The 26,260-nt window shown below is 41.0% G+C and overlaps 2 protein-coding genes and 1 long non-coding RNA gene across 9 annotated transcripts in view; 1 reads left to right on the top strand and 2 right to left on the bottom strand.

Annotated features, from left to right (window-relative positions):
• TBC1D14 (TBC1 domain family member 14) overlaps nt 1–14,990 on the bottom strand; it is a 70,657-nt gene extending 55,667 nt beyond the window's left edge. Inside the window, exons 1-2 of one of the 2 annotated variants that reach the window (XM_056338017.1) lie at nt 14,622–14,990; nt 8,605–9,340 (exon numbers count right to left, since the gene is read on the bottom strand). In XM_056338017.1, the coding sequence (XP_056193992.1) occupies nt 8,605–9,340; nt 14,622–14,664 (779 nt within the window). In that variant the 5' untranslated portion in view covers nt 14,665–14,990. Of the gene's footprint in view, nt 1–8,604; nt 9,341–12,688; nt 12,708–14,621 lie in introns of those variants that run through there. The other variant, XM_056338009.1, reaches the window with a different exon arrangement.
• A 125-nt stretch (nt 14,991–15,115) lies between these two features.
• Nucleotides 15,116–24,254, top strand: LOC130148914 (uncharacterized). Its single transcript, XR_008821706.1, has 2 exons — nt 15,116–18,163; nt 20,768–24,254. It is a non-coding gene; the product is annotated as an uncharacterized LOC130148914 (long non-coding RNA).
• Nucleotides 22,487–26,260, bottom strand: part of KIAA0232 (KIAA0232 ortholog) — a 72,463-nt gene continuing 68,689 nt past the window's right edge. For 5 of the 6 annotated variants that reach the window (XM_056337952.1, XM_056337974.1, XM_056337983.1 and 2 more), the window contains 2 exons: nt 26,105–26,202; nt 22,487–25,137 (listed from right to left, as the gene is read on the bottom strand). In XM_056337952.1, the coding sequence (XP_056193927.1) occupies nt 24,958–25,137; nt 26,105–26,202 (278 nt within the window). In that variant the 3' untranslated portion in view covers nt 22,487–24,957. Of the gene's footprint in view, nt 26,203–26,260 lie in introns of all 6 variants that reach the window. The other variant, XM_056337965.1, reaches the window with a different exon arrangement.

The raw sequence follows: 26,260 nt of genomic DNA, 5'->3' as shown, positions 1-26,260 counted from the left end.
CAACAGAAGTACAACCAGACAGCCTGGAAACTGACCTACCTATGAAAGAGGTAACTAATGACAAATCATCTATTATAAACCCCTATCACATTTTATAAACAAAGTTTTTCAGCCACTGACATTCAGTATGTTCAGTGAGAACCAAGAATAATGACACTTTGCAGTGTAACAGATACCTACAGGTCTTAAAAAAAAATAATAATTCCCACAGTTAAGGGAGACAGTAATACAAGTTCACAGTACAGGATACCCAATAGCTTGCAACAGGGTAGCTTGGAAATCTCCATTTAGATTTCTAGGGGGGAAAAGCAGCATTTGATAAAACAGTTACCAAGTCTACAACGTTCTGCATTTAATTTTTTTTCTTAGAGCACAGCCCTCATTTCAAAGGAGGACAAAGTAGAGCTGCCTGCACTCTCTTGTGCAGGGTCAAAGACATGAAGATATAAATCAGACACTAATCCTGCATGTTTAGCAGGTAGGACTGGTTCTAGCAAACCAAGAAGTATTTTGCATGTGGATGATGCAGTGCTAGCCTACTGTGCGAATGCTACTGAATTCTCAGAAACAGGAGTTTCAGCAAGTTAGGGCTCCAGCAGTAAAGCAACTTTTGGGTCCAAATTCAAACTATGAGAGCCAACCAGCTACATGTAATGGTTCTTTGAGCTGGAAAAATTCCCAGTTATCCCTATGTTATCAGAATAACCCAAAATTCTATTCCTGGAGTCTGAAAGATTTCTTCATTGATCTGAAGGACTATTACCACACAAATAAAAAACGGAATGAATATGTGAAATGTCATCCTAAGCAAAAAGCTGAACCTGACTTGGCATTAAGACCTTGCAGCAATAAAGACGAAATATGGACCGGGTTACATTAGCAAGGGCAAGAGGAAAAAAGTATTAAAAGCTCTATGTGGTACCCATGAGACTAGATCTGTATCATGTCTGGGCTAAAATACAGAGATCAAAAACGGAAGTCCAGTGGGTGACCATTATGACAGCTGGGTACCAAGGCCTGTGCCATACAAGCAGGGATGCTGAGAGAGGTGGTTTCATTCAGCCTGATGACCATTCTCAGAGATGCAAAGAAAAAAAAAACAACAGGCAAAGCAGCAAGCTGCTGCAAGGGTGAATTCCAACTGGATAAAAGGGGAGGGGTGGGAAAATAAAAATCACAGCGGTAGGTGCTAAGTCCTGGACCATGTGCTGCAGAGGTTGTAGTAACTCCATCCTTGGATGTACTCACAATTGGCTGGACAAGGTCCTGAGGAACATGAAGGCAGCCGTGCATTAAGCAGCAGGTTACACCAGATGGCTCCACAAGTCCCTTCCGACCTAAACTGCTCTTATGAAAGCCTGCAGCTCATAAAGTGGAGTCCAAGCACTAAGTAAATACCTTGTCCTACCTCATGATTGTTACCAAGTTCTTGCATTTATTCTGTCAGTTGTGAGTGTAAGGTGTGAATGACTCCTTATTTACTGTAGGGGTTTTATTTATTATTTTTATGGTATGGCTTGAAAACTTTTGAGGCACTTAATAAATACAAAAAGAAGCTTAATTAGTATGGATAGCTCCTTAAAATAGCAATGTAAACAGTGCCCAAATGGAGATTAATAGATCATAAAGAGAAATTCATAGATCTGGGTTTTTTCCCCTGCCAGCAAGCTCAATATTTACTTAACAGAACTCTTAAATATCCAAAGCAAGGCATAACAACACATATTCCTGCTCCAGAAAACCAATGGTTTCCACATACTGTTTCTGTTAAACGAATTTTCCTCCTTAATATAGAATCTTACTAACAGACCATTTTTTGTTTGAGCCTTTGTAAAGAAGTTTAAAAATTAAAGCTAACATTGACTCCAACTTCACCACAGATTATGTAACACAGGAAGGAAGACAGTATTAAAAAAAGAAGATAATGAAGGAGCAAGAATTTATATTCATTCTATCTAATTTCATCTTGCTCACTGCATTTTTCAGAATCTCCAAGTGTATGTAACATTACCTCACAATGTCAACCCTGATTCAAGTACTCTTTTCAGTCAGGGTAATTTTTTTTATTTTTTTTAATTATTTCTGTACTTTCAATAACTTACAGCAGTTGATATTGCTGATAAGGGAAGTAGGGAACAAAAAGGCAGCTGAACATTTAAACAGTACTTTGATTAGACAGTGTCACATGGCCGTGATCATGCTGATATTCTCTCCCTCTTCCCCCACGCCATCCACTTCTCACAGCTCGTTTTAACTAAGGGGAACGTCAGGAAAATTCTTGCGAATGAACTGAAGATCCAACGGCCATCCAACCCAGTAATTCACTAAACTTTCATATAGACAATGAATCAGGCTGAAAAGAGACCTTACTTTCATTCACCTGAATTAATTCCTGAAGTCTGCATATATCTATTGAAATGTACATAATTCTTACTCATTCTGTTCAAAAGCAGGCATGTAGAATGAGCAGAACTGAACAACCACAAGCTTTCCAAAAGGCAGCCTCACACAGGAGATTAAGGAGGAGCAGTAGGGGAAGAAAGCATTAGAGCTGAATGCTGCAAGCAACATACAACACCCAGCTACGCTACAAATCCAGTTCACTAGCTGGTGTGAGACTTCTGTAATGCTTCCCACCAGCCACTAGAAAAACACACACATCTGTCTATTTCAAATAACTGCACCACGTTAAGTCCTCACTTACTGCATAATTTTGTCCCATTACTAACAAAATCCACCCAAAAATCAAAGCACTGCTGAGCAGATTTTCATTTAACTTCCATAATGAACAAGTAACTTCAACAAGCCTCTTAGTTTTGCTGTTGAGTAACTGAAAACAGTTTTGCACAAACAGGACTTTAAATAAAGCAGATTTTACCTGCAAACGCAACTTCTCTTTATTCTAAAAAGCCACATATTAAATATGATTTAATTCAAAATTTAAGGCAGAACTAACAGAACATTAATTCTAAATAAAAATTACATTCTTCCACACACAAAGGGAAAACAGGAATTAAAATTAGTGTGGCCTAGTGGAGACCAGCCACATGCAAAGTTCAAACCTTCATACACCGAATCAGAGGATGGGAATTCTGAAAACTGTATCATACAATTTTCAAACTTCATCAAAAGAAAAGGCCGTTATCTTCGTAGAACTCCAACTTTGTACCTATGGAAGATTTGCTTTGACAAAGAACGTTTATTTCAGAAAAATTCTGCAACTTTTCTTTTGTTTTACACAGAGACGTGACAGTACGTACAGATGAGGGGAGGACCACTTGTCTTTCAAGTAGACAGAAAGTGGCTTTCAAGTAAGTAGTACACAAAACCATATTGTAAAGGCTGAAGCACCCATCAGATGAATATACTGCAATGCCTCATGGGCTGCTGAAATATCATTTCCAGCATCACCTGTTAATACAGACCCTCAGTGCCTATGCCGCTTCCCACACCACTGAAAGATAAGCTTGTTTGCCTCCCTTTCTCCCCAGCCCTTTTACAGACTCGTTATTAACAAAAATTAGCTCAAACCGCACCCAGATAAAGTAGCATGGAGGGATGAAACTACCACCAAATTCCCTTTTCCCTCCAACAGGACAGTGATGCCGCGGGGAGCAGTCAGGCTACTGCTGCAGCAGGGAGCCCAGCCTGGCCGCTGGGCAGCGAGGCAGCCTGTGCCAGGTGTCCATGCAGGATCCCTCTGCCAGAGGCTGGGTCTGTGGGGTCCTTCCTCCCAGCTTCTGAACAACTCCACCTGCAGCTCAGCTAGTTTTTGCTCATTTATGGTTAAAAACAGTGTACCCAAATCCTCCCCCACAGCACATCCAGCTCCTTCTGTCCCTCCTCCTACACACTTCAGTCCTGTTCTCAGCCTGTCTCCTTCTAAACAGCCTATACTGTATCTAATAAGCTTCATTTAACAGAAAACGTGTACAGAAGAGAGACATCATAAGCAAACTTTAGTATCTCAGATTATTCAATCATAATTATTTTTATCCTTTATCTTCCCTTCTATGGTTCAGAGAAATGAAAGTGGGAAATCAACACTATAATGCTCTTTGCCATTCTACCTTCCTTTTACCACCAAAATTAGCAAAGTAGAATAAGCTGTCCTTTCATTAAAGGCAACAAGCAGCATTATGAAAAGGTCCTATTCATTAACACAGGTGACTTACCTATACTATCGATGAACCCAATTCCCAAGTTCAGAACTCTGAATTATGTGTGACCACTCACCTCAAAACGTATGTGTATGTCTATGCAATATAAACGTATCAGATTCACATGATTTCAGACTTACTGCTGAAACCAGCAGGTATTATTTTGAAACTTAAGCCCTTTTTCTTATCAGACTACAAGGAAGGCCACAGTTCAGACTAGGTTTGTCCTTCTATGCATGGTACAGGATGCCTATCCTGCTTCAGAAGCTTTGTCTTAGAAATACAGAGATTCTTTGGAAACAGCCTTGTTAAAGCCCTTTATTTCATGCCTAGTCCCTGTTCTCTGTTGAGGTTTCCTGAGATACTACTACTACGAACGCTTGAATCAAAAACTTTTAGGAGTAGCCTGAAAAGAAAGAGAATCCAGATTCCTGCAAAAATAGACAATATCCACAACAGCGGACTACATAAAGACTCAGGATTCTTGTAGTCCATTAAAACGGAAGAGAACTGCATGACTTACTATTTAACTGAACATAGTCCTAGTCCTTTCTGCAGTCACTCTGTGTGTAACCATAAAAAGCCTCATCTTCAGTCTCCAAAACAATAAATGAAAATTATAAATTAAAAGTATAACTTCTGCAGTAAGATCACAACAGTCCTGACTCAGCAGAGCTGTTTAAAACATGAGCGTTTAAAAAGTCTGTGTTTTAGCAGTACTATATAGAAGCAAAGTCCAAAGGCAAAACTCATTATCCTATGCTACTCTGGGTCACTAGGGCAAATGGACAGACAAGCTACTGGCTCCAGTCTCCCAGACAATTATTTGCTCACACTATTTCTCAAACCAAGTTCCTGCATGTATTCAAACGAAGGAAATTAATTCGAACTCATGCTTTATGTGAAAGACCTTCAGCTTTTTAGAGCTGATATGAGTACATGTGACATTTGGAAACAACCAATGTGTCAGGTTTCTTTGTCAGCAGTCAGTGTTACAGCTGTTTTCAGGAGCAATAATCCACTTTCATTTGCTAACTCATGACAGCAACAGTACCCCACCTAGCACTGTACCCATGATGCCTTAATTTCAAGAGGAAAGCTATGCATGAACAAGCAGAAAACTGCCTCTTTTCCTCACTTTGGATCTTCCTGCCACACCTGAAGAGGCACGTAACAGCCCGAGGGAACAACCAGACCTTTCAGAGTCTTAATCTGCTAAAGAGACAGCAACTGAGCCAGAGAAGCAGTCCAGGAAACTTCCTTCACCATAGTGCTCAAGAAGGTAGGGCAACTACGCTCCATTCCCAAGTGTCCTTGAAGGTGCAGAGATTGACAGGCAACGAGCCAGCTGGGTTCTCCTTTCTTCAGTCTCTTCCACAACTCAGTTTTCAACTGCAGCCCCAAGCCAACACCAGCACTTCCTAACACTCCACAGACAATTCCACAAGTGATACAGAACACACAGCATCATGCATAGTGCACATGCACATATGCATACTGTTTCGCCAGGAAAAATAAAGAGCGCTAAGAAATAATGTTATATTCCCAAGCAGCTGCTTCTCTAAGCATTTTCTTGGTACTATAAAAGATCTTTTTTTGATCTTAATTGATACATAAGCAGCACATGTGACCAGGCACTGGAAGCACCCGATTTTTGTCAGTATTACCTCTACAGGCAGCTGCAAATCTTAACTGACATATCCAGAGCAAACATACTTGGATCTTGACAAGTTCAGGGAAACTAACACATTCTCAGATGGCAGGGTTCAATACAAGCACAGCTGCTATTTCAAGAAGCAATGTTTCCCCTTTTACCTAACAACCTGAGCAAAAGCTAAGCTGATTCATCTTCGCTCTCAGTGGTTCAAACCGGTATCCCATTACTCAGAATCCCCCCACAGAGCTAAACCTGCAGGTTAACGCTGAGAGCCCCAGCACTGCAGCCATAACCCATGACTATCAGGCTGCTGGATGGTAGAAAGGCTGTGTTCAAACCACCCAGGTGCTTGTTCTTCCACTCTGTATACACACATGCCAGCCACTGGCAAAAGCCAAAGCCATTTGGGTTTCTCCTGCTGTAACTCATCCTTGGTTTTCAAAAGGAAGGCTGACACAACCTGCAAGAGTGTGTATCTCAAGTGAAGCTCCATTCAGCACAGAGCAAAGTGCTAACATGCTCCTCTCTCTGGGACTTTGTTTATGCCTACCACCACAGCACTTTTACAAACTACTTTAAGAAACTCCCTTCTCAGCAAGCTGGTCTTCAAAGATACTATTCTGAATGCTTCCTCCTTGTCTAACACTGTACACAAACCCTGGCACACAGCGCAGGGTCAGCTAGGTAGGAAGGCCCCTAGAAGTCAGTTACTTTCAAACAAAACACATTGCAGGGCCCAGGTTCATTTACTGAAGTATTTGTTTAAACCCTAGGAATCAAAGGAGCCCACAGGAACTCCAGGGAACAGGGACTGTGTGGGATCATTAGAGGAAGCAATTACAACCCCATGGACAGCGGAGTGCAAATATCAACAAACCCAACATGTTTTGATCCATAACAATGTTGACAGCATAAATATAGATAGCATTCCCTGTGGCACAGAAGGACCTTCAGAAGCTCCCTGCTTGTACTATACCTGTGAAACTCACCGCCAGGTCACATGACATAAGAGAACCGATGCATAAAATATGGCTGTGTGGTGTGCAAGTACAGACAAAAAGTGAGCAACTCTTGTTTTCGAAATAGAGCAGAAAATGGATGTTAAAGGGAAGGATATTAAAGGTCAGGTTACAGACAGCACCCAGAACTTCAAAGCCAATCACCCAGTTTGAACCCAATCCTCATATTCTCACAATGACATCACTCTGTGGGTGACCAAGATTACCTGTTCCCCTTTCAAAAGGTGTTAAGGAAAACCTTTGTTCTCTGGAATTCAATGTACCTGAAAAGATTCAGGTTAAAAAGCTCAGTCTACCGAGTACCATAGTTTCTGTAATACTGGCAAAACAACTGGGGACTACGCAACAGAGTTTGGACAGATGGCTTTATTTTGTTGCATGAGAAAAGTTGAGAAGCACTTTAGCATCCTACTTTGAGCAGGGTCTAAATATGCCTGTTCCACTGTGCTCCCTGCAGGCTGAAGGACAGCATTTGTTTGAGTTAGCAGTTGTGCTATCAGAATGGGTAACAAAAGTTCACGCTTTGAAGTGCTGAGAAGCCTCCTGCTTCAAATTAAGTCTGGTTCCATGGCAACAAACAGAGGTCCACAAAAGCTTCAGCACCTCAAACACGAGTGATGACTGGAGCTCTGCTGCACAGTACTCCAGCCTACCGAACGATAAAAATCAATGAAGGCTTCAGCCAGTTTAGCAGTTCTAAAGAAACCACGTCTCTTAAGCTTTGCAAATAAGGCAGCCTTTCACAGAACGATGCTTGCCCTTCCTCTTAAGTATTTTATCAACCTATTCATCTCACACAACAAAAAAAAATTACATGAGGAAAAAGAGATTAGCCGAAGCAATCACATGTTCAAAACAGGTTAAGTACAGCCTACTCTGCTTGATGCCTGAAGTTTATTTCTAGAAATGTTTCTCTAAAACATACCATACTTCTGACATTATATCCTAAAAACAAGAGATATTAAGAAGAACTTATCTAAATTAAAACCAAAACCACACCAACGATCCAAACCCCAAAAGCAGACCAGTCTTTTTCCTCATTCAACACTTTCACCAGGTACCTGCATTTAGAACGCCTTATCATTCCTGTAAGGGCCACATTTAGAATAGGTCATGTAACTGCTTTGAGTGGCCAATGCTTTCATTTGAACAACTGAGTGACAGAATGTCAGACATTCTCATTCCGTATAAAAATGAAAGAAAAAAAGGTATTAACAAAACTGAAATTTGGAAAAATCATAGTAGTCATGCAAGCGTTTGCAAGTATTTGTATTTTAAGCTTCATACACTTACACTGATCAATAAAATACTCCATTCACTACCAGACCATTTAAGAATCCTTAGATGTCAAAGCTCTTCAATACAGGTATGGATCCTACCCCTATTTACCTATTTATGTGACATGAGATTAAGGACCTTGGCCAAAATCACGAGGCATCACGAGAGAAGCCAGAAAGAAAACACTTGCTAAGAAGAAAAAAACCTCCTCATTCAGAATTCCTTTTACTGTAACGCAGAAAGAATCTTTTCAGAAGATTTAAGATGTTTCCATATATCATAAAGATAATACAAAGGAGGATTCAGAGCCTTAGTCCCTAGCAATATTTGTCCACTTACTCAGGACACAAAAAAAAAAATGTTTATACCAATTTAAAATAAAATAGCAAGCCATTACGTCTTTCTAAGTAAGATATCACACAAGACCTTACTCCTTTGATCTTACTTAATCTCACTGTTAAAATACAAATATATTTTACAGAAACATTACCTGGCAAAGAAGTTTGTAAAAGGTCCCAGTATTTTTCTTTTACTGTCCACATCTGGCTCGTGACAACACTCCTGCTGGCTCTGATCATTGATCTCTTTAGTGGAATTCAGGGTAACATCCGAGAAGTGGACCTCATCAGTCTCAAGATTCACAATTGCACTTGAACTGCTTGTGACCACAAAGTCCAAAATGTCTTCATTGCTAACCGATAAAGTTGTTGACAGTTCTGTGCTAAGACTAGAAACACTACAGACAGAGATATCATCGCTTCGGTTCAGAGTTTTTGAAGTTGGACTATAAAGTTTGACAGTGTCGTACCCAGTTCTTGGGAAAGTAGAGGATTTTCGCACAGCATGGTCATGCTCAGCAGTCAGAGGATGGGGAGGCACATAAGACGGCAGCGTGCACGCACTCTGAAAAGCCCTGTCAGGCACAATTTCAGGTTCTGACTGCTTTCTCTTCACAGTTAACACACTGCAGTGAACAGGCTCTGGATTTCCTATTTCTAGAGTTGGAATACCAGAATCCACTGATTTAAGGCTATGACAATCTTTGACAGCACTGGACAGTGGGCCAGGCCCATACTCAGGCAGTGAGAGAGATCCCAGGGTCCCGGAGTTCAAGTTTTGAAGGCCCTGGATACCGCTGCCCACTCTTGCATCCAGAATTCTCACGAAGCTCAAACTATTTAAGGAGTTGGATAAATTTACATCAGTTGTCTTGACCCAACTGGTAACTGGTGAAAAAGAAAGAAAAGACAAGATTATGAGTTTGCAGGAAGGTTGTGGTTTGTTCTTGGCAGTTCGTTTTGTTGTTGTTTTGGTTGTTGTTTTTTTATAAATACACTCAGTTCTGTCATAATTTAGGCTTATAAGTTATTAATCTTCTCTTGCACGTTTGCTATCCCTTCCCCCTGCTTGATCAAGCAGGACAATGGCAACTTAAACTAGGCTTCTAGAAAGTGTCAAGCATGAAAAGCTTTTCATAAGCAGTTTGTGCGCCAGTGTTTGCTTTGCATACATCTATTGAGAGTGAAATTACATACTATAAAAACTGCAGTACTTTAACATTCCATGTCAATATTGAGACAAATATTTGAAAATGATTTTTATACAGTCATAAATGCTTATTTACTGATGTTGGGAGTCTACAAAATTTGTTTCCATACACTTAGACCAAACTTCTGAAATGTTCACTTAAAGAGAATTTCTTAGCATTCTTCTGAAAACTGTAAAACTGACAATAAATTGTCACTAAAATAAAACACGCAATATATCAGGTTTGCATTAAGTAAGAGATGCAAAATCTGAATAGCTGTAGTGTTATCCACGTAGACAACGTTTTGACAATACGTGATGCACTTTGTCACTGCACCTACAAGTAAAACTGACACTTGCAAATACATTGTATTTACTGCACTCGGGGGGGATCACTGGTCTTCGTATTTGCAACGTACACTCACACTGTCTCCCCAGGAGTTGCCGGCACGTTTATTAAAATTCAGTCAGTACACCACTTCCAGCCTACATCTGAGTAACCCTCAAACAGAGGGCAGTCAAGTTGAGCTGCAGGGTAGATGCACTCTCCTCATGGGCAACTGCAACCTTTCATATACTTGGAACACCATCAGAACTGCCGCCTTGACTCCCAGAACTGCTACAGACCCTTTAAAACACTACATGATTATTACCGTGACATTACATAGATCTTCTCTTTCTACATGAATAGTTAAATTACCTACAGCTCTGCTGAAGTTTGCAACGTAATTACTCCGCAGCAGTTGGCAGAACAAATATGGACAGATTGCTTTGGTTTCTTCACTCTGAAACACTCTGGGCTAAGTGTTAAGGAGTGAATACTCCTTCCATCTTGCAGACAGCTTGCTTTCTAGACAGATTTTTCCTCCAGCTCCTGAAGCCTGGTCTCCTGCTTCTGGTCTCCTATTCTGTCTCAAGTTAATTAAAGGTGCCGGTTGTCCTTTAGGAGGTCCTCCCCACATTCTACTTAAAAAAACCAAAACAACCACACCACCCCCAAAACAAAACTCAAATATCTCATTTGGGAAAAGTGGTTCCTCCCAGCAGTTCCAAACCACTGGCTAATGGCGCCTAAGCCCTGCCAAACACCAGCGTTCAACACACTGTCTGCTCTTAGATTTGAGCCCATCCATACACTTTGGCATTACAATACTGGCAGGCAGTAAGTGACAGAAAACACATTTCAAACATATTCCACTGGTCCAAACCGTAACAATTTCTTCCACAAGCTTTCAGTCACGTGAAAAGTTCATGAATCCAAACATACTTCATATGGTATCCCAACTCTTTAGCGTACTACACAAATGCTGTTCACGAGCTGCTCTGACACTCCAGTTTAATCCACTCCTAAGCATAGGGAAAAGTCAAGTAAAAACCACCCTGGATATTTCATCTTTTGGACCTTTCCAGAACTTTCTAACAAACAGCCAACTGTGTACTACCCATGCAAATCAATCAACGCATCAACTGCCTAATCTTTTGGATAAGCAAGGTTTCCAGTGTATTGTTTTGACTAAAAAGCTTGTGAAGATGTACGCTTTTCTTATAGAGTTGCTATAGCAACTTCTCTTTTTTCACATTGCCACGGTCTGAAAAGTTTACATGCACTGCAATCTGAAGTGATGTCTTGAGATAGCTAACACACCAACTGCATAATTACGAACCTCTCTGTTCACTAGTTAAAAATTGCAAGGGACAGTCAACTGTGAAGTCGAAGTGTACAAATAAGACATAACACGGAGCATTAGATTAAATTACTGTTCAATATACTCAGATCTCCTTCTCTCAGACCTTGCCAGGATTCACTTATTTTCAGTTTTCTCTTCCCCATGCTCACCCACTCCTTCATACACATACACATGATTGCTCTTAAAATCAACAGCCTACCCAGCCCCAACATTACCCTGAAGTATACACACACATTATGGAACTGTATAAGCAAGGGTGCAGGTGTTTGCTTTATCACAATTCACACTTACAAATGCATCTAGAAAATGCAGTCCAGGAAACAAAGTACAGAAAGGTAATCAGCCAGGAACAACTTTGATGATGTTTCAGTAAACAGCACAAGCGTGTTTCCATAATGAATTCCTCCAGTGACTACCTTCACTTCTGCTCAACGATTTTCCCAAGCAGCAGGCAGTCCTTCCTTTAATTGCATGGCTCTTCACCCCCAGGCTTACAAATGGTAAGCATTCAAGTGGCCTTGGAAGGGCCAGTAAACACAGCAGCTCAGGAGGCCAAACAATTCTCTAAGTAAAAGTTTTCAAAGAAAAGTGAAAAAACAGTTCCAGGCAGGGTACTGAGGCTACTTTAACTTGGCTCAGTATTTATTTTTTTTTTTAAGCAAGAAATTTAACAGGAAGATTCTTTAAATAGGCAACCAGCAACTGCAGAAGTACGTAACAGCTCCAGCTTGCTGGAGCAAATTATGCAATAACAAGTTACAAAGGTTTTACACAGTTCAGTGAAACTGTGGGATGCTTTGAAGCATACCCAGCAAGGGCTTTAAATGAAAACTTGAGATGTAACCAGCTGTCAAAAACATAAATGAGAACTTCTTGATTCATTTTATATTAGGTTGTTGTAGGATTGTTTTTAAGGATGTAGTGAAGTGATATTTATATTCCTTATTTCAGCTGCCTCACCGGTAACTGCAAAATTTGACAACTGATGTCAAACGTTCTAAGTGCCACATGTTCCAATACTAACTTATTTCCATAAATCATTTAGTAACATAGCATTATTGTAGCATTATGATCACAATAAACATAGCATTAGTAGTAAACAGTATTATTAGTATAATAAACTATCGAGAAAGAACAAGCAGTTTTGTCACAGCAAATGCACATTCATCATCCCTGTGGTTCACTTAAACATACTATAATCTAAATAAAATCGGTATTTGTAGTCTTAACATCCTACGTGTTACAGGAACCATGACCTTGAAACTGCAAATATCCCAGAAGGGAGATAAGGAAAAAGAAGCTAGGAAAATATAGCAGAGGTCACAAGTGGCAAGGAGAGGGCAAGCACACACTACTTACTCATTAACTCTTCCAACACAAGTGTGAAGGGGGCACCAGGCAAAGACAGTTTTGCAGCCAGGTTCAAAACTAACATCAGGATCTAGCTATTCATGCAAAGGATAGCTAGCTGAACTGCGTAATTCCTTACCACAGTACACTGTGGATGCCAGAAGTTTACATGTAAGCTCAGGGAAGAAAAAATAACTGAGGATTCCTAAACAAAAAGAAACTCAGGAGGTCCTTCAACTGCAAGTGTCCTAATCAGTCTACATGAGTCCTGCTTTTATACCCTCTCCCAGGTAACTTCTTCTGTCTGATGGTTAGAGTTTTGGTCAGTACAGCTGTCCAGAAGTCCTTACATTCCCCAGGTTCGGATCACTGATGGCATGCGAGAAGGCATGTTCTGACAACAACCAGAGGCTTTAAAACAGGTTTTGACTTTGCGATCACTCAAGCACACAGATGGAACAAGTCATATTTGATTATAATTTCTAAGATCTAGAATAAAATAGCTTTTAAACCCATTTTAATGTAAAATTAAAAGAAAGTTAACAGCAATGCCTAACCATTAGAGTAAAACAAAGATCAGAATGATGCCAATTCAAGCCACATTCTTCCAAGTTTGCTGTGACTTGCAATGCAATTTAGTCAACAAACTTGTTCAGAAGGAAGGGTAAGAAAACTATCTACAAAACAAGCTTTGTATCTTCGCGGCTCACAGGAACGACAAAAGGAACAGATTACATATACTGCTCAGCAGTATATACTGCTCAGGTATTTCCTCAATTACAAAGTTGCCATTGTTTGGTTTATTTTCTTTTAAAAGGAAAAATCTTGTTTAAAAATTAAGGGTTTATATTCTCCACGCATTTGAGAATATTTTTGTTGCATGTTCCAAGAAACACATTGCTGCTATCAAGTGCAACTGCAGGTGACCTCAGTGCACAAGAGCATCAAATCCAGGTTTTCTTTATTAAACGTTTCTTGTTTCAGGTTGTTTATGCTCATGTTCTAACAGCCACAGTGCTGCCAACAGCATAAATTCCTGAGGCTAAGAAAGTCTAGCTTTCAGCAAAGCACGAAATACAGCGATTAATGCTACAGACATAAGCACTGACAAAACAAAGAGATAGAAGTTGGGATTTTGGGTTGTTTTGTTTTGTTTGTTTGTTTTTTTAAAGAAGCCTTATCTCTTAGCTGGCACTCTTCACCAAGTCCGAGCTTTACAAACCCGGTTTCTGAGCGAAGTGCTGGAGAGCAATGAAACCATCCACCACTTTTCCACGGTTTGGTTATGTCAGGCGGGCGCTATAAGCGACTCGCAGCGTTCTTCTAAAGCCCCGGCTCCAGAAGCACTTTACCGGGCTTTTTTTCCTCCCCACACCAACACTACAGAAAAATCTGTGGCCACGTTAAATCAGTAGCAGCGTCAGGAGAGCTTCAGCTATTGTTGGCTGTAGTTTTGCTTCGTCTTTGGGAACTGCCTGGGGATGTCGAGGGGGAAGCGAGGCAGCGCCAGAGGCTGGAGCTGCTGCCTTCCCGGGGCTGCGAGCCTGACCCCGCGCCGCCAAGGGCTCCCGGCTGGCAGCCTGCACTTAAACAAACACAACAAACCGAAACAAAACAAAAACTGGACACAAGAGAAAAAAAAAAAAAACAAACAAAAAAAACCCAACGCAACCCAAAGCCTCGAGGAAGCGGCGCTCACCCTCCCCCGCGGTGTTTAACCCACTCGGCGGGGGCTCCTGCAACTTTTCCAGGCGGCCCCGGCCGGGCGCGGCGAACGGCCGCCCCTCGGGCCCCTGCCCGGCCAGACCCCCGCTGCGGGGGCTGCTCCCGCCCCCACCCAACAGGTGCCACCGACCCCCCCGGCCCGAGCGCGGCCGGGCCCGGCAGGGCTGAGAGCCGCCGCCCGAGGAGGAAGAGGTACGCGGAAGCTTTGACGCCTCACCGGGGTAGCGCTGCCCTCCGCCGCTCTCCTCATGCTGGGCCATGCCCAACCCGCCCCGCAGCTGCGGCGGGACTAGCAGGCGGCGGGCGGCTGCGGCGGGCGGTCCATGTCGCTCTCCGGTGCGGGCGGACGAGCGGCGGGTTCAGCGCAGGTGAGGCGGGGCGGCCGCCGCCCGCCGGGCGCCCTCTCCACGCGGCGCAGGGCCTCCCATGGCGCCCGCCCCCGCGGCGGCACGGCGCGGCGCACACCTGGCTGCGGGCGCGGCGGCGGACTCCGCCGGCGGGACAGGCGCCGGGCTCCTACCGGGACGCTCCGGTCCCCGCGGCACGGCCGCCTCCCGCCGCTCCCCCTCCCCAGCGCGGCGCTGGGAAGCGCCGCCCGCCGGGGAATGAGACGCCTGCGCGGTGGGGGGCGGCCGCTGGGCGCCGGGGCTGCGCGCCGGCCGCCATTTTGAATCGCCTCAGCGCACCCCGGGTGGGGGGCACGGCGGGGCGCGGCCGGGACGGCCGTGGAGGAGGCGGCGGCGGCGGCGGTGGTGGTAGCGGTGGGGTGAGCGCGGCGGGCGGAGCGGGCTGAAGAGCGGCCGGGCTTGGCAGGGGTCGCCCGTTCAGAGCGGTTCCGTGCCCCCCGCTGGAGGGGAGCCGGTGTTCGGCTGCCGGGCGGCTGCGTTACTGCCCGTGGCAGTGTGAGAGACCGCGGGGAGCCCGTCAGCGGCGGGGCTCCCCTTGTGTTCCCGGCTGCTCTGAAGAGAAAAAACAAAAGTCAGTGGGGTTTTGCGTCTGGGCTGCGGAAGGTCTGGGGCATCAGGTTAAGGTGTTTCCTTACCTCTGTGCAACTGACCCGTAATGCCAAAGTGGAGGCTCAAGGATGGTAATGGCTATTCTAGCGTGTTTGATTTATCTTTCCATTCTCTTTATTTTCACCTGCCGTCGCAGAGTGCTCTCTTCTGGCGTTTGCATAGCGAACCCCGCGCACACCCCTTCTCCCTGCCGCCCCGCTGAGACCACGGGGTTGCGAGCAGTCGGGACCTCAGAGGAGCAGTACTCACGCTTTCCTGTATTTCGAATCGTTACTGCCTTTTTTTTTTTTTTTTTCCCTTTCCTGCCAAGATCATATACGTTTTGCACCTAGACTCAGTGATCATGTGTCTGGAATGGTAATAAGATAAAAGTTGTTCCCCATCTTAACTGAAGGTGCAAGTACCAGCCTCTCATCACTTCACACCTACGTCTGCCCTGAAGCTGCAAGCGTCACTGCAGCAAATGCAGAAATACCTGAACTCCTGTTAATGTAATTGGCTCAATATCAGGAAGAGCAAAGCCATGATTATTCAAGTTTTGATATGGGCAAGTTACACCTGAATAAATTGCGAGAGGCTGAGGTAAACTTTTACAGAAGTACTTGCCACCGTGACCCCATTAACACCAGTTCCATGCTATCAAGATGAGAAGTAGGCACTGAAAACCTACCATCAACAAGAGTTACACCTCTGCAGATTTCTTCCTGTGACTGCATCAGAGACTGATAAATATCAACACCTACTCTGCTGGATTTCTAAGATGGGTATCAACATAAACCAATTAAGATTAGCACTAATTTCTCCATATCTTTCTTTGAAAATCACTGCTACCTCTGCAAGACAGTGTGCATGTTACTATTAAAAGAAGGTAAATAAGAACAAAACAGCTTTGAAGCACTAAGAAGTTGTTTATACACAGGAGACGTACTGCTTTGCAGCATATGCTGTCACTAATTCCTTTTTCAGTATTAACATTCGCCTCCTGGTTTTGAGAGTGGGAATCAAGTCTTCTCTTGGCACAACCAGAAGAGTGTATTGTCATGGCATCATCAAACTTGGGTCAAAATTGTTAGGTTCTTAGGGTAAATAACAACATGGAAATACACCATCATGAAATCTGTAAGTCTGCAGAGTGTCTCCCAAGGAAATAATGATACTCCCATCTTCATAATATTATTTAGGCTGAAGAAACTGTTATAAAATCCGCTGCAGGGAATCTTTCAGCACTAGCAGACTGTAAAGTCCAGCTGAAAGTTTCAAGTCACACAAGGAGTTTGGCACTTTTTGAGTCAGCACTTATTTAAGGATAGTATTTTGCCTAACAATCATAATACCTTTCAGATCCCATTCCAAGTGATTTATTTTAGTTGATTTTTTTCCATTTTCAACCCACAGATGACTCTTCCTATTCAGCTGGTAGGTTTTTAGATACCCACTCACAACAAAATCCTTACTGTTCTTTGCACTGAAGAAACACAGAACAACTGGGGTCCCAGTGTGCTAGGTGGTGAAAAAATAGCAGGGTCAGCCTCAAAACGTTAACAGAAAATTACAGCCTAGTCAATATAAAAAGCCGACCTCTGTTGCATGTAAATGGCTACATACCTTGTGGAAAAGGCTAAACAGCATTTCTGGTGGCTGTGAGCTATTAGCAGAAGTTGAACTTTTGCATTAGCGGTTAGCATCAGTTCTGTTAAAGCCACTTCCACCCGAGATAACATGGTTTCTGTCAGCAAGTATTACGTATTATAAGGCCTCTGTATTGGTAAAAGCTTAAGGGCTGTGACTAAACACAGCGTCACACCATTAATTCTCATGGAAGCATGGAATGTCCTAATTACTAGAAGAAAACTGACCAGGTACTACCTACTACCAGGTATGGGAAGTATAAATGCCTAAGTGCAAAGGAGACTTTTAGCACCTTTGTTTTTCAGCTGTGCAAAATCTAATGTTCATCCAGAAGGGCACGCTGAGAAATCAAACTCTTTCTGTTTTAACAGATGGGTTGCAAGTAAATCCTGAAAAGCATGATAAGAAGTTAGTTGTGGTGCTTACTCAGCATGGTTATCATCAGTCCTCTGCCATTGATTCAGTCAGGTAAACCTGTAAAATAATTTTGTAAAAATTCTAGGGACAAAATCCTGATGTGTTGTTCAAGAGTGTCTTGCCTGTGGTTGTTGTGCAGAAATGAAGCACTACATAGAGCAGTCTCAAATTGCCAACTGATGTTCACTTACTGGGAAAAAAACATCTATGTGGTCTAATAATAGATCATTGCTAGAGATTTTAATTTTTTGAAAACATTCAATCCAAAGCTCCATCATACAAACTCATATTCATGCCAGCAGAATTCAATATGCTGATTTCATGGTTATTTTGCAAGAAAGCATGAAGAGTTTGCGCTGTGTTCTGTCTCACTGATTTCTCTGAAATGTACTACATATGAAAAAAGTATGCCAAGTAACAGTCCTTCATTTGATCCTTTAGAGTTAAGGAACAAGCGCAAGCTTCCCTCATGCTGCTTATGCCTGTAGATGTGGGAAATAATTTTCTGCTTAGCCTTTCAGTTCTGTTTTGAAGCTTCAGCAATTTTGGAATTGATACTTTTAATTTAAATGTTTTTAAGAACTACATGGGAACACCTAGATTCATTCATCAGAAGCCAAGTATGATGCAAGCAGCTTTCAGAGACAGCCAAACAGCTTCATTTGCATCAGCTGTGCAGCTCCCTATCCATCTTGAGGTCGGTAATTCTCTGTCACAAACTAGAAGACATTTCAGTACATATTTTTTTCTCTAGTTAACCAAAGATTTGCATGTTGTAAAGGTATTAAATCATTGAATATTTGAATACTAGCTGACTAACAGCTCCTGCCTCCATTAACCATCCATGTAATGTAAGGTAGTTTTAGCTCGCACAAGCAAAAGTGCAAGTGTACCAAGTAAGTGCAGCAAATACTGCATAATCTCTGTTACTGTCCATCATGCTAAGAAGCAGAAAAGTTCTCTTTGAAGGTAAGTATTAGAACAGAGATGAGACATTGATGTTTTTCCTCCTTGCTTTAGAGAATTATTTGTATGTATGGTAAAGTAACTAACGCATGTTTGATGGTACAGAAGGCAACAATGAATAAATTCAGGTTTCTCCTGACTTGTAGCAATGATGATGATGATTTGATGAAAAATATCAATACCTCAGAAGCAAATGGTGATGTTTTTGACAAATGGAGAATACTATGCTTTTCATCACAAATTAATGTTGTTCTCACAAAACTAATATTTGTCTGTCTTTTGCACATCTGTGTTTGCTAGCAGTCCATTTCCAGCACAGGCATTCCGACTAGCAGTGCACTGTCTATGCACCAAATCATTTTAATAGGTTTGGGATGAATCGGCAACAGCTGGAGAACATGTCATTTCATTCTCCCAAAAGGCTGCCGCCTTCTATAGGAACTTAAACCTCATAAAGGATGAGGAAAATGAAGCCAGTGTGTAAGTACCATTACTGTTAACCCTTCTGTTACCACTGGGTAAGAGCAGACTTCTATGGTTTAAGGTTCCCCTCCATGAGCCAGCAAGAAAATGAAGAGCAGGAAAAGTCGGGGACAAAAGTGTGAGACTTTCCAGCACATTTGAATTTATATTATTAAAACATAATGCACGTGACTGGATTGTTTCTATGTCTACATACTGTTTAGGAAAGATGAAATGAGTGATAAGGTGTGAAGGAGTAAGACTATACAAACTACAAATATTGCTGCTTGTATTAATAGCTCAGAACTGCAGAATCTTAAGTGCCCATAAATAACTGCTAACAGAATTTCCATCGTACTTCTGTTATGGGTCTTCACTCATCACTAAATCATACCAGAGAAGGAAAAAAGGTTTTTATTATGCCCAGCTGCATAATGAAATGTTGGGATGCTATAGCAGATTTACTCTCTTAGTCAAGCACAATTTAAATTACATTTCTAAAAGCAAATAGATTCATTCTGTAACACAAAAGGTATTGTATTCAGCAAGTGGTAACTTCCTAGTGGATCTCATTAGGAAAAAAAAAGTACTCGTTAAAAATTAGTTGTTGTCTAGAACTGATAATGATGAATGAGTCTAAGTAACATTCAATTTGGGCAGATAACAGATCCAGTTATTATGTCTCTATGGATCTGCAGTGCTTCAAAGAATTTAGTATTTTTGTATTGAATAAAATTATGAGAAAAATAGAGGAAAAATATTTTAGAAGCATGAATGACAATTGAGACTGTTTGAAGACTTTGGTGTCAAATAGATAAGGGTTCCAGAGTCAAAAGACTATGGGCTAAAACCCCATTACAAAGTGAAGACAAAAGCCAAACCAATACAAAAATTAGAAGTTAGGAAACTTAAGAAAAAATGTCAAGAGAAAAAGGGAAAAATCCTACCAAAAGGCTATTGGGAACAAAAAGGGTGCTAACAGTTCTTAATATTCATTATTCCATGAATAAAGTAAGTATGCAAAAAAGAAAAGTTCATTACCAATTTCTGTCCCGTATCCAGAAAGGATCAGGGTGGCCTACTGTAGCATGTAGGGATTACTGAGGTGAGTCACTCTTTGGACAATGGGCTTAAAACACACACAAGCTGTACTTTTTTCAAACACAAGTTTGTGATCAATAAAGGAAAAAATGTGCAAGTTTTAACATCCCAAAGGCAACCCAATGGTTTTCTCTGTGAACTATGAATCAGTTTAATAGCCCTTCTGGATATAAGCTGTTCCTGTGTGGGAAACAGGCTTCAGAGAAATCTGGAGATCCCTTAGTTCCTCATTTTTCTTGAGGCAGGATGTATGTAGCCAGGCCCACCATAATTTCTGACACATTTGTCTCATCTTTTCCTAAAAATCTCCAGTGTGGAGGTGGCACCCCTTTTTGAGGCAGTCTATTGTAGTGCTTATGTATTTGCCTTCAGTACTGCTACTATACTGTAGTGCCCTTTGCTCAGGCATTTCCATGGCTACAAACAAGAAAAGCACTGAAATGAAAATGAAAACATACTCATCTACACTTTAACAGGCTTGATTGTTTAGATTGATTTTAGAAGAAATTCAAGAATTTGAGACTGCTCAATTCTGTGATACAAGGAGTTGCTACACTGACTGTGTCTTTTGTTTCCTTGTAGTGAGTAAAATCGATCTACACAGAACTGATGGCCAGTTAAGCCTTCCTCATTAAAAATTTCTACAATCTTTATATGAAAAGCAATTGTAGCAGCATTATATAGCTGTTACCGCTGTTAATAAAAGTGGCCCTGCATTGTACCGAGAGGGTAATAAGAAACTTACTACTGCTATTGCACCTTATGTTTTCAGATTAACTGGGTTCTGCAGTTGCAAATACATTACAGTGAGAGTTACGGTCCTTCCAGGACCTACACACTGCCCTGCAGGAAGGCTGTCAGGTTGGAGAAGGCAGCGCACGTGGAACTCTCTCATCCTAGTTTCTGTCCTTGGTGCGTTCTTTATAGGTGAAGCTATACACAGTGATGGAGGGCAGGAAACCCAATGTTTTGTTTCTTGGCAGCATGTTGACCCAGTGCCAGCTCTGCAGCTTTGTTCTGCCTTTTAATTCCATTATCATCACATTGGAACACAGAGGTAGCTCATAAAATTTCTAAGCACTTGCATGTTACAATACATTTTAAGAGCAACTTGAACAATGGAAAAGAGATCTTGCTGTATAAAGCTAAAATGTATCAGTTAAGTCTCATTTGTCCCAAATGCCTGGAGTCTTGTTGCTACTAGTTTCACAGGTCATAAAAGAAAATTATGTAAGATGCCATATGTGAAAGGTAGATGAAAGATTCATTGGGGATAATAGTTAAATATGCTGGTCCCGGCAGGAAAAGAATGAGTTACTGTCAGGGAATCCTGGGAAGACTCCCAGAGCTGCAGTACCTGTCCATGTATTTTGAACGGCAGACAGCACTCCCGTGAAGTCATCGTTTGACATGCGTTTAAAGCCTGCCCCACCACTGACAGATGCAATTGCTGCCTAGGACTAGGCAGTGGTTTTTGCACAATAGCAGCGTTGTTTACATTGGAAACTAACTCTTTAGGATATGTGGAGTTAATATTGATTCAGACACAATAACTGAAAGGCCTGGCTGATTAAACAGAATTCTTAACAAGCATCATCTGTAAACACAATGAAAATATACTCCTGCTGCTACATTTAAGAAATAATTAAAAATAATTTATGCCTTTGAAAGTTTTCAGTACCAAGTTTAAAGCCTGCTAGATACTTACAAACAAAAGTATTCAGCCACAGGCCTTACAGAGCAACTATTTTCCATTATTTCCCAAGGGTGTATTTACATACTGTTTTCATTGCACTTCTGATTTAGGGGAGTCAGAATCATTCTGCATGGAATCCCAAGTCACTGTGGCTGTAAACTTACAGCAACATAATGCACGTGTCTCCACCAAGCTGAGTGTGAGCTGTGGAAAACTGAGTCTTTTTTTTTCCTTTTTATAAAAGGATGTCCGGCCATGGAGTTCATAGTGTGTATTTTCTTGTCACAGATGCAGTTTTCCTAAAAGTAGAAGTAAGATACTAACCATTTGATGGCTGAACACAAATTGAAAGCAGAAATAAATATCTGCTATGTTAGATCCCACAGCTAGATAAAAGTTCTTTAACTGTTATGTGAGAGAGGGTCTGGGTTTGCTTGGGTTTTAAATTTATTTTTTTTTTAAAGGGGTCTCATGTTCTCTAAACGTGAAGTTGTCATTACAAATTTATTTTTGGAATGACAGTATGATATAGTCTACAGAAATAATTAAGTGGGGCCTAAGCTTATTTTGTTTGCTTGTCTTCCTTTTTTCTAAAGAACACATGCAGTGTATTTCACTTTCCTCCCTGGTATTGAAAACAAATAAAAAAAATAGACTAAAACACTGTAGCACTGAAAAGGACTTCCAAATTAGATACCTCCTGCTATCTCTCCAGAATGTTTAATGCTTGACTGCCATGTTGTACCTAAGTTTTATATATGTTAGCCAAAGAAAATGAACACACACGCCATCCAGTTGTCCTTTTATATTTTTATTCGGTGTTAAGTAACTCCACAAGAAAACAAAATCAGTTACTCTGGTGTACGTGAAATCAGAACAATACAACCACTTGAAGCAAAAAGTAGAAACAAATTTCAGCCCAGGAATGGAAAACTGATACTTCAGTGCTATGGATATGCAATGCGCTTCATACCACAGTGCGGTTCAGCGTATGCCAACCTTTAATGCTGTTGTTGTTGTTGTTGTGTGTGTTTCTATCCATACAGAAAAACTAAAAACCACACTTCAACTCTTACTGAAAGCTTTAGAGCTTTAGCCATTAAACTATGAAAACAAGTAAAGACAATTTGTTATTGCCCAAGCTCAATATAAGATTTCGTTTTCCCCAAAGGTGCTGGAATTATTACATGCCACAATGTAACTATGAGCAACACCTTTGTTATTTTTGAGCCCTTTCTTACCAAAGAAGCAGCTCTAGCCAAAATTAACTGAGCTGAAGTTTGTGTTTGAAATATGTCCATTTGGTCATTTCTTGTTCTCAAATGAAGTTCTATTCCATTCTTCACTGTAGTGATTTGAAGAATTTGTGTGTAAAGTTCTTTTTTACTTTCATGTTACAGTTAACTAGTTCTCAGTGCAGGTGCTAAACAACCTCTCAAGGAAGCTCCAGAAGAAAGTAAAATATACAAAAATCTATCCAAAGTCTGCAAATAAATTAAGAAAAGAAACTGTAAAGTGTCAAAAATTTGCCGTATGAATACAAGCCCTAAAACATAGTCTATGAGGAGGACCGAAAGAAAGTCCCTGGGTAAGGACAAACCAAGCCAATTTGAAGTAAGGATCTCAACAAAAGTGTTGCACAAAGAATGGCACGGTTTTCCAACCATGTATTTCAATTCTTACATTATCAATTGAGTGAAGGCAACAAAACCCAGTTACTCAGAAAACCTTTCTAGCACAGAACATATTTCAAAGGCAGTTCAGCTCTCATTTCAAACGGCCACGGTTCTCATGAGGTTTATTGCCTGTCAAAATTAATGGTTAAGCTTTTCAAGTCAGTATTGGACTTTCTGCACTTCCTGATGTTAAAGACATGCTGCTATTGTATAGACTAGTTAGTTGTTGTTGTTTAAACTGAGTTGGTAAAAACTTAGGATGTTTAGTTTTGCAAATATTGCTCCTCCTGGCTTATACATTTTGCATAATGTGTTAAAAGCACAAGGAGTTGATAGTCTTGTACAGATGCAACTTGACAATGTATTGACTAAGTTAACAAAATAAAATTTAAAAGCAAGTCACATAAAGCAACAATCACTACTGCAATCACACATGTATGTTGTAAGTCATCACCTTCCCTACCCCCACCCACCACACACATAACTTGCCCCACACATTCTCTCAGAAACACAAAATGAACTACGAGATTTACTAAATTACAGCCACAACAGCAGCTAACTGCAGCAGCCACAGGATTTCTTTCAAGTGAAGCACTGACCCTTTGCGTTTAAAACATTGAACACTCTGAGCATTTTAAGATAAGTTTCAGTCATTCAGGCTCAAGTTCAGTACAGGATGCTTTTGCAGGTTACATGAATGCCATCATCTGCAACAAGACAACGTTCTCATTCCTCGCCACAAAATTCACAACAATCCACACATCACCCCAGTGGTTTATTATTTTTGGTGTTACTTTTTAAACTTCTGCCCTGCATTGGCAAGTTGCTAAAAAGGACAAAAAAAAAAAAAAAAAAAAAAAGAAAGAAAAAAAAAAGGGAAAATAAAAGCCCACATTGCCTCCATACCTACAAAAAATCCTTGGCTTCTCCAGTTAGCAAAAATACAAACCATGGTATCTTCAGTGTTGGTTTGTGGGAGGGGGGAATCATAGGATAGAAAACACAGTTTCTGTAAGTCTCTAAAGCACAACCCTGTTGTTCCTACTTCAAAGTTATGAGATTTACTGAATGAAGACTGGACAAGTCATTCATGCTTTTCTCCTGCATTCAGAAAGGCACTGATAGATTACAGTGTTAAGTATTTATCTCCCAGTTCTTAAAGAACAAAGCCTAATGTGCAGAAAGCTGAAGTCTCTGAATAGCAGAAGTAGTTGTAGACACTGCGATGCTAAGAAGATAGTAATAGTGGTAGGGCTACAGTTACGAATGAAAATAACTGCAATTAAGATGCAAAAAAGCAGTGGTACTACTAAGACAAGCACATGCACATCCATTCTTGATTTGACAACACAATCTAGTCTAGTTCAAATAGCCAAGAATTTAACAGTTTTTTGGGGGGAAAAAGAAAAATCTTCAACAGGACAGCTGTGTCCTCATCTATAAAATAAGCAAGAAGAGAAAGATAAATACACATCTGAATCCATTAACTGAAGAAGAAACTCAAGTTGTTGTTTTAGAGCTACAGACCCTCAAGAAGGATAGTTTTCCATCTCATGTTACTTTTAAATCATCTGTTCTACGCTGCAGTTTTTATAGTTGAGTTCGAGAAAAAAGCTCCTCCTCACACGGATCAGCCCATTCACTTCCACCTTCTGAGGCTGTGTCTTCAGAGCTGGAGCTATCACTGGAGTAGATCTTCTTCCTGAAGCCATTTGGTTTTGCCTCAGCATTTATATCATCTGCACATCTTGCTTCATAAACAGAAGAAACCTAAGGATTTAAACTGACAGTGTTGATGGGGAACAATACAGAACACGCTTGCTTTTTTCTGGGCTGGGAGGTTATATAGGTTTGCAGCTGTTCAAGAGAGATGACATAACTATGGGGCAAGTCCTCCTCTTTCCTGACTTAGTCCACTATGTAGAAAGGACTGCAGAACAGCAGGGAAAAAAGGCAGGGCTTTTATTATTTTTTCCTATTCCTTGATTTTAGGACTTGTAAAAAACAGCAAGAGGATCAAAAGTGAACTCAGCTGGAATGTGTTCCTATCACAGCTCACGTTAGAAGATTACAAGTTATCTCTAAATTTGGTAGTAAGTATTAAATATCAAGAAAACACAGCACAAATCTGACTAAGCTTCAAGCAAACCCAATATATTTTCAGCTGGATCAATAAAGCTGTAGCAAGCATGTCATGGTGCATGTTCAAGTGCTATCATCACTATAAAGTTTAAATCAGTAAGTGCATGTGTACACACAATTTTTTCCATACAGAAAAAAATCAGGGTTTTTTTTTTTGCTTGTAAGCAGGACAGAATTCAGCATACATTGTGTTTATGCCTTTAATTACTGGTCCTTTCTGCCTTCATGGTGCACATCAGCCCACTCTATGCTTACTGAAATTAAAAGTTGAGGAAAAGAAGTCTCATGTTTAACACACAGGACAAACAAAAGTGAAGCATTCCCAAAGGAAACTGAGTACGCTTAACTACCAGAAGTACAACCATCTGAAGTACAACACTATGAGGAATTTTCAGAAGAATGCTCAAGACACAGAGGAGATTAAAAAAAAAAAAAAAAAAAAGTAAAGAAAAGCTTTTGAAAGAAAAGCTTTCGAAGGTTTTCATAGGAATTTCATTTGAGGCCAGACTGAAAACTGTGATGAAAGGAAAGAAGTAGTAGCACACCCTTACAAAAGAAGCAAAAAACTCCTCCCCCAAACCAATGACAAACTTACCATATTAAAATCTAAAAGATGTTCATCATCATTGGATATTTCCTTTACATCTGCAAATTCTCCTACACCATTCTCTCCCTTGGCATTTGTATAACACTCTGTGTTTGTAAGGTGTTTCAGAGGAAAAAGGAAAAAAACAAAAAACCAGAATTGAGG

Source organism: Falco biarmicus, chromosome 1 (assembly GCF_023638135.1).
Source record: "Falco biarmicus isolate bFalBia1 chromosome 1, bFalBia1.pri, whole genome shotgun sequence".
Classification (NCBI taxonomy): Eukaryota; Metazoa; Chordata; class Aves; order Falconiformes; family Falconidae; genus Falco; species Falco biarmicus.
This window is presented reverse-complemented; position numbering and strand designations above follow the sequence as displayed.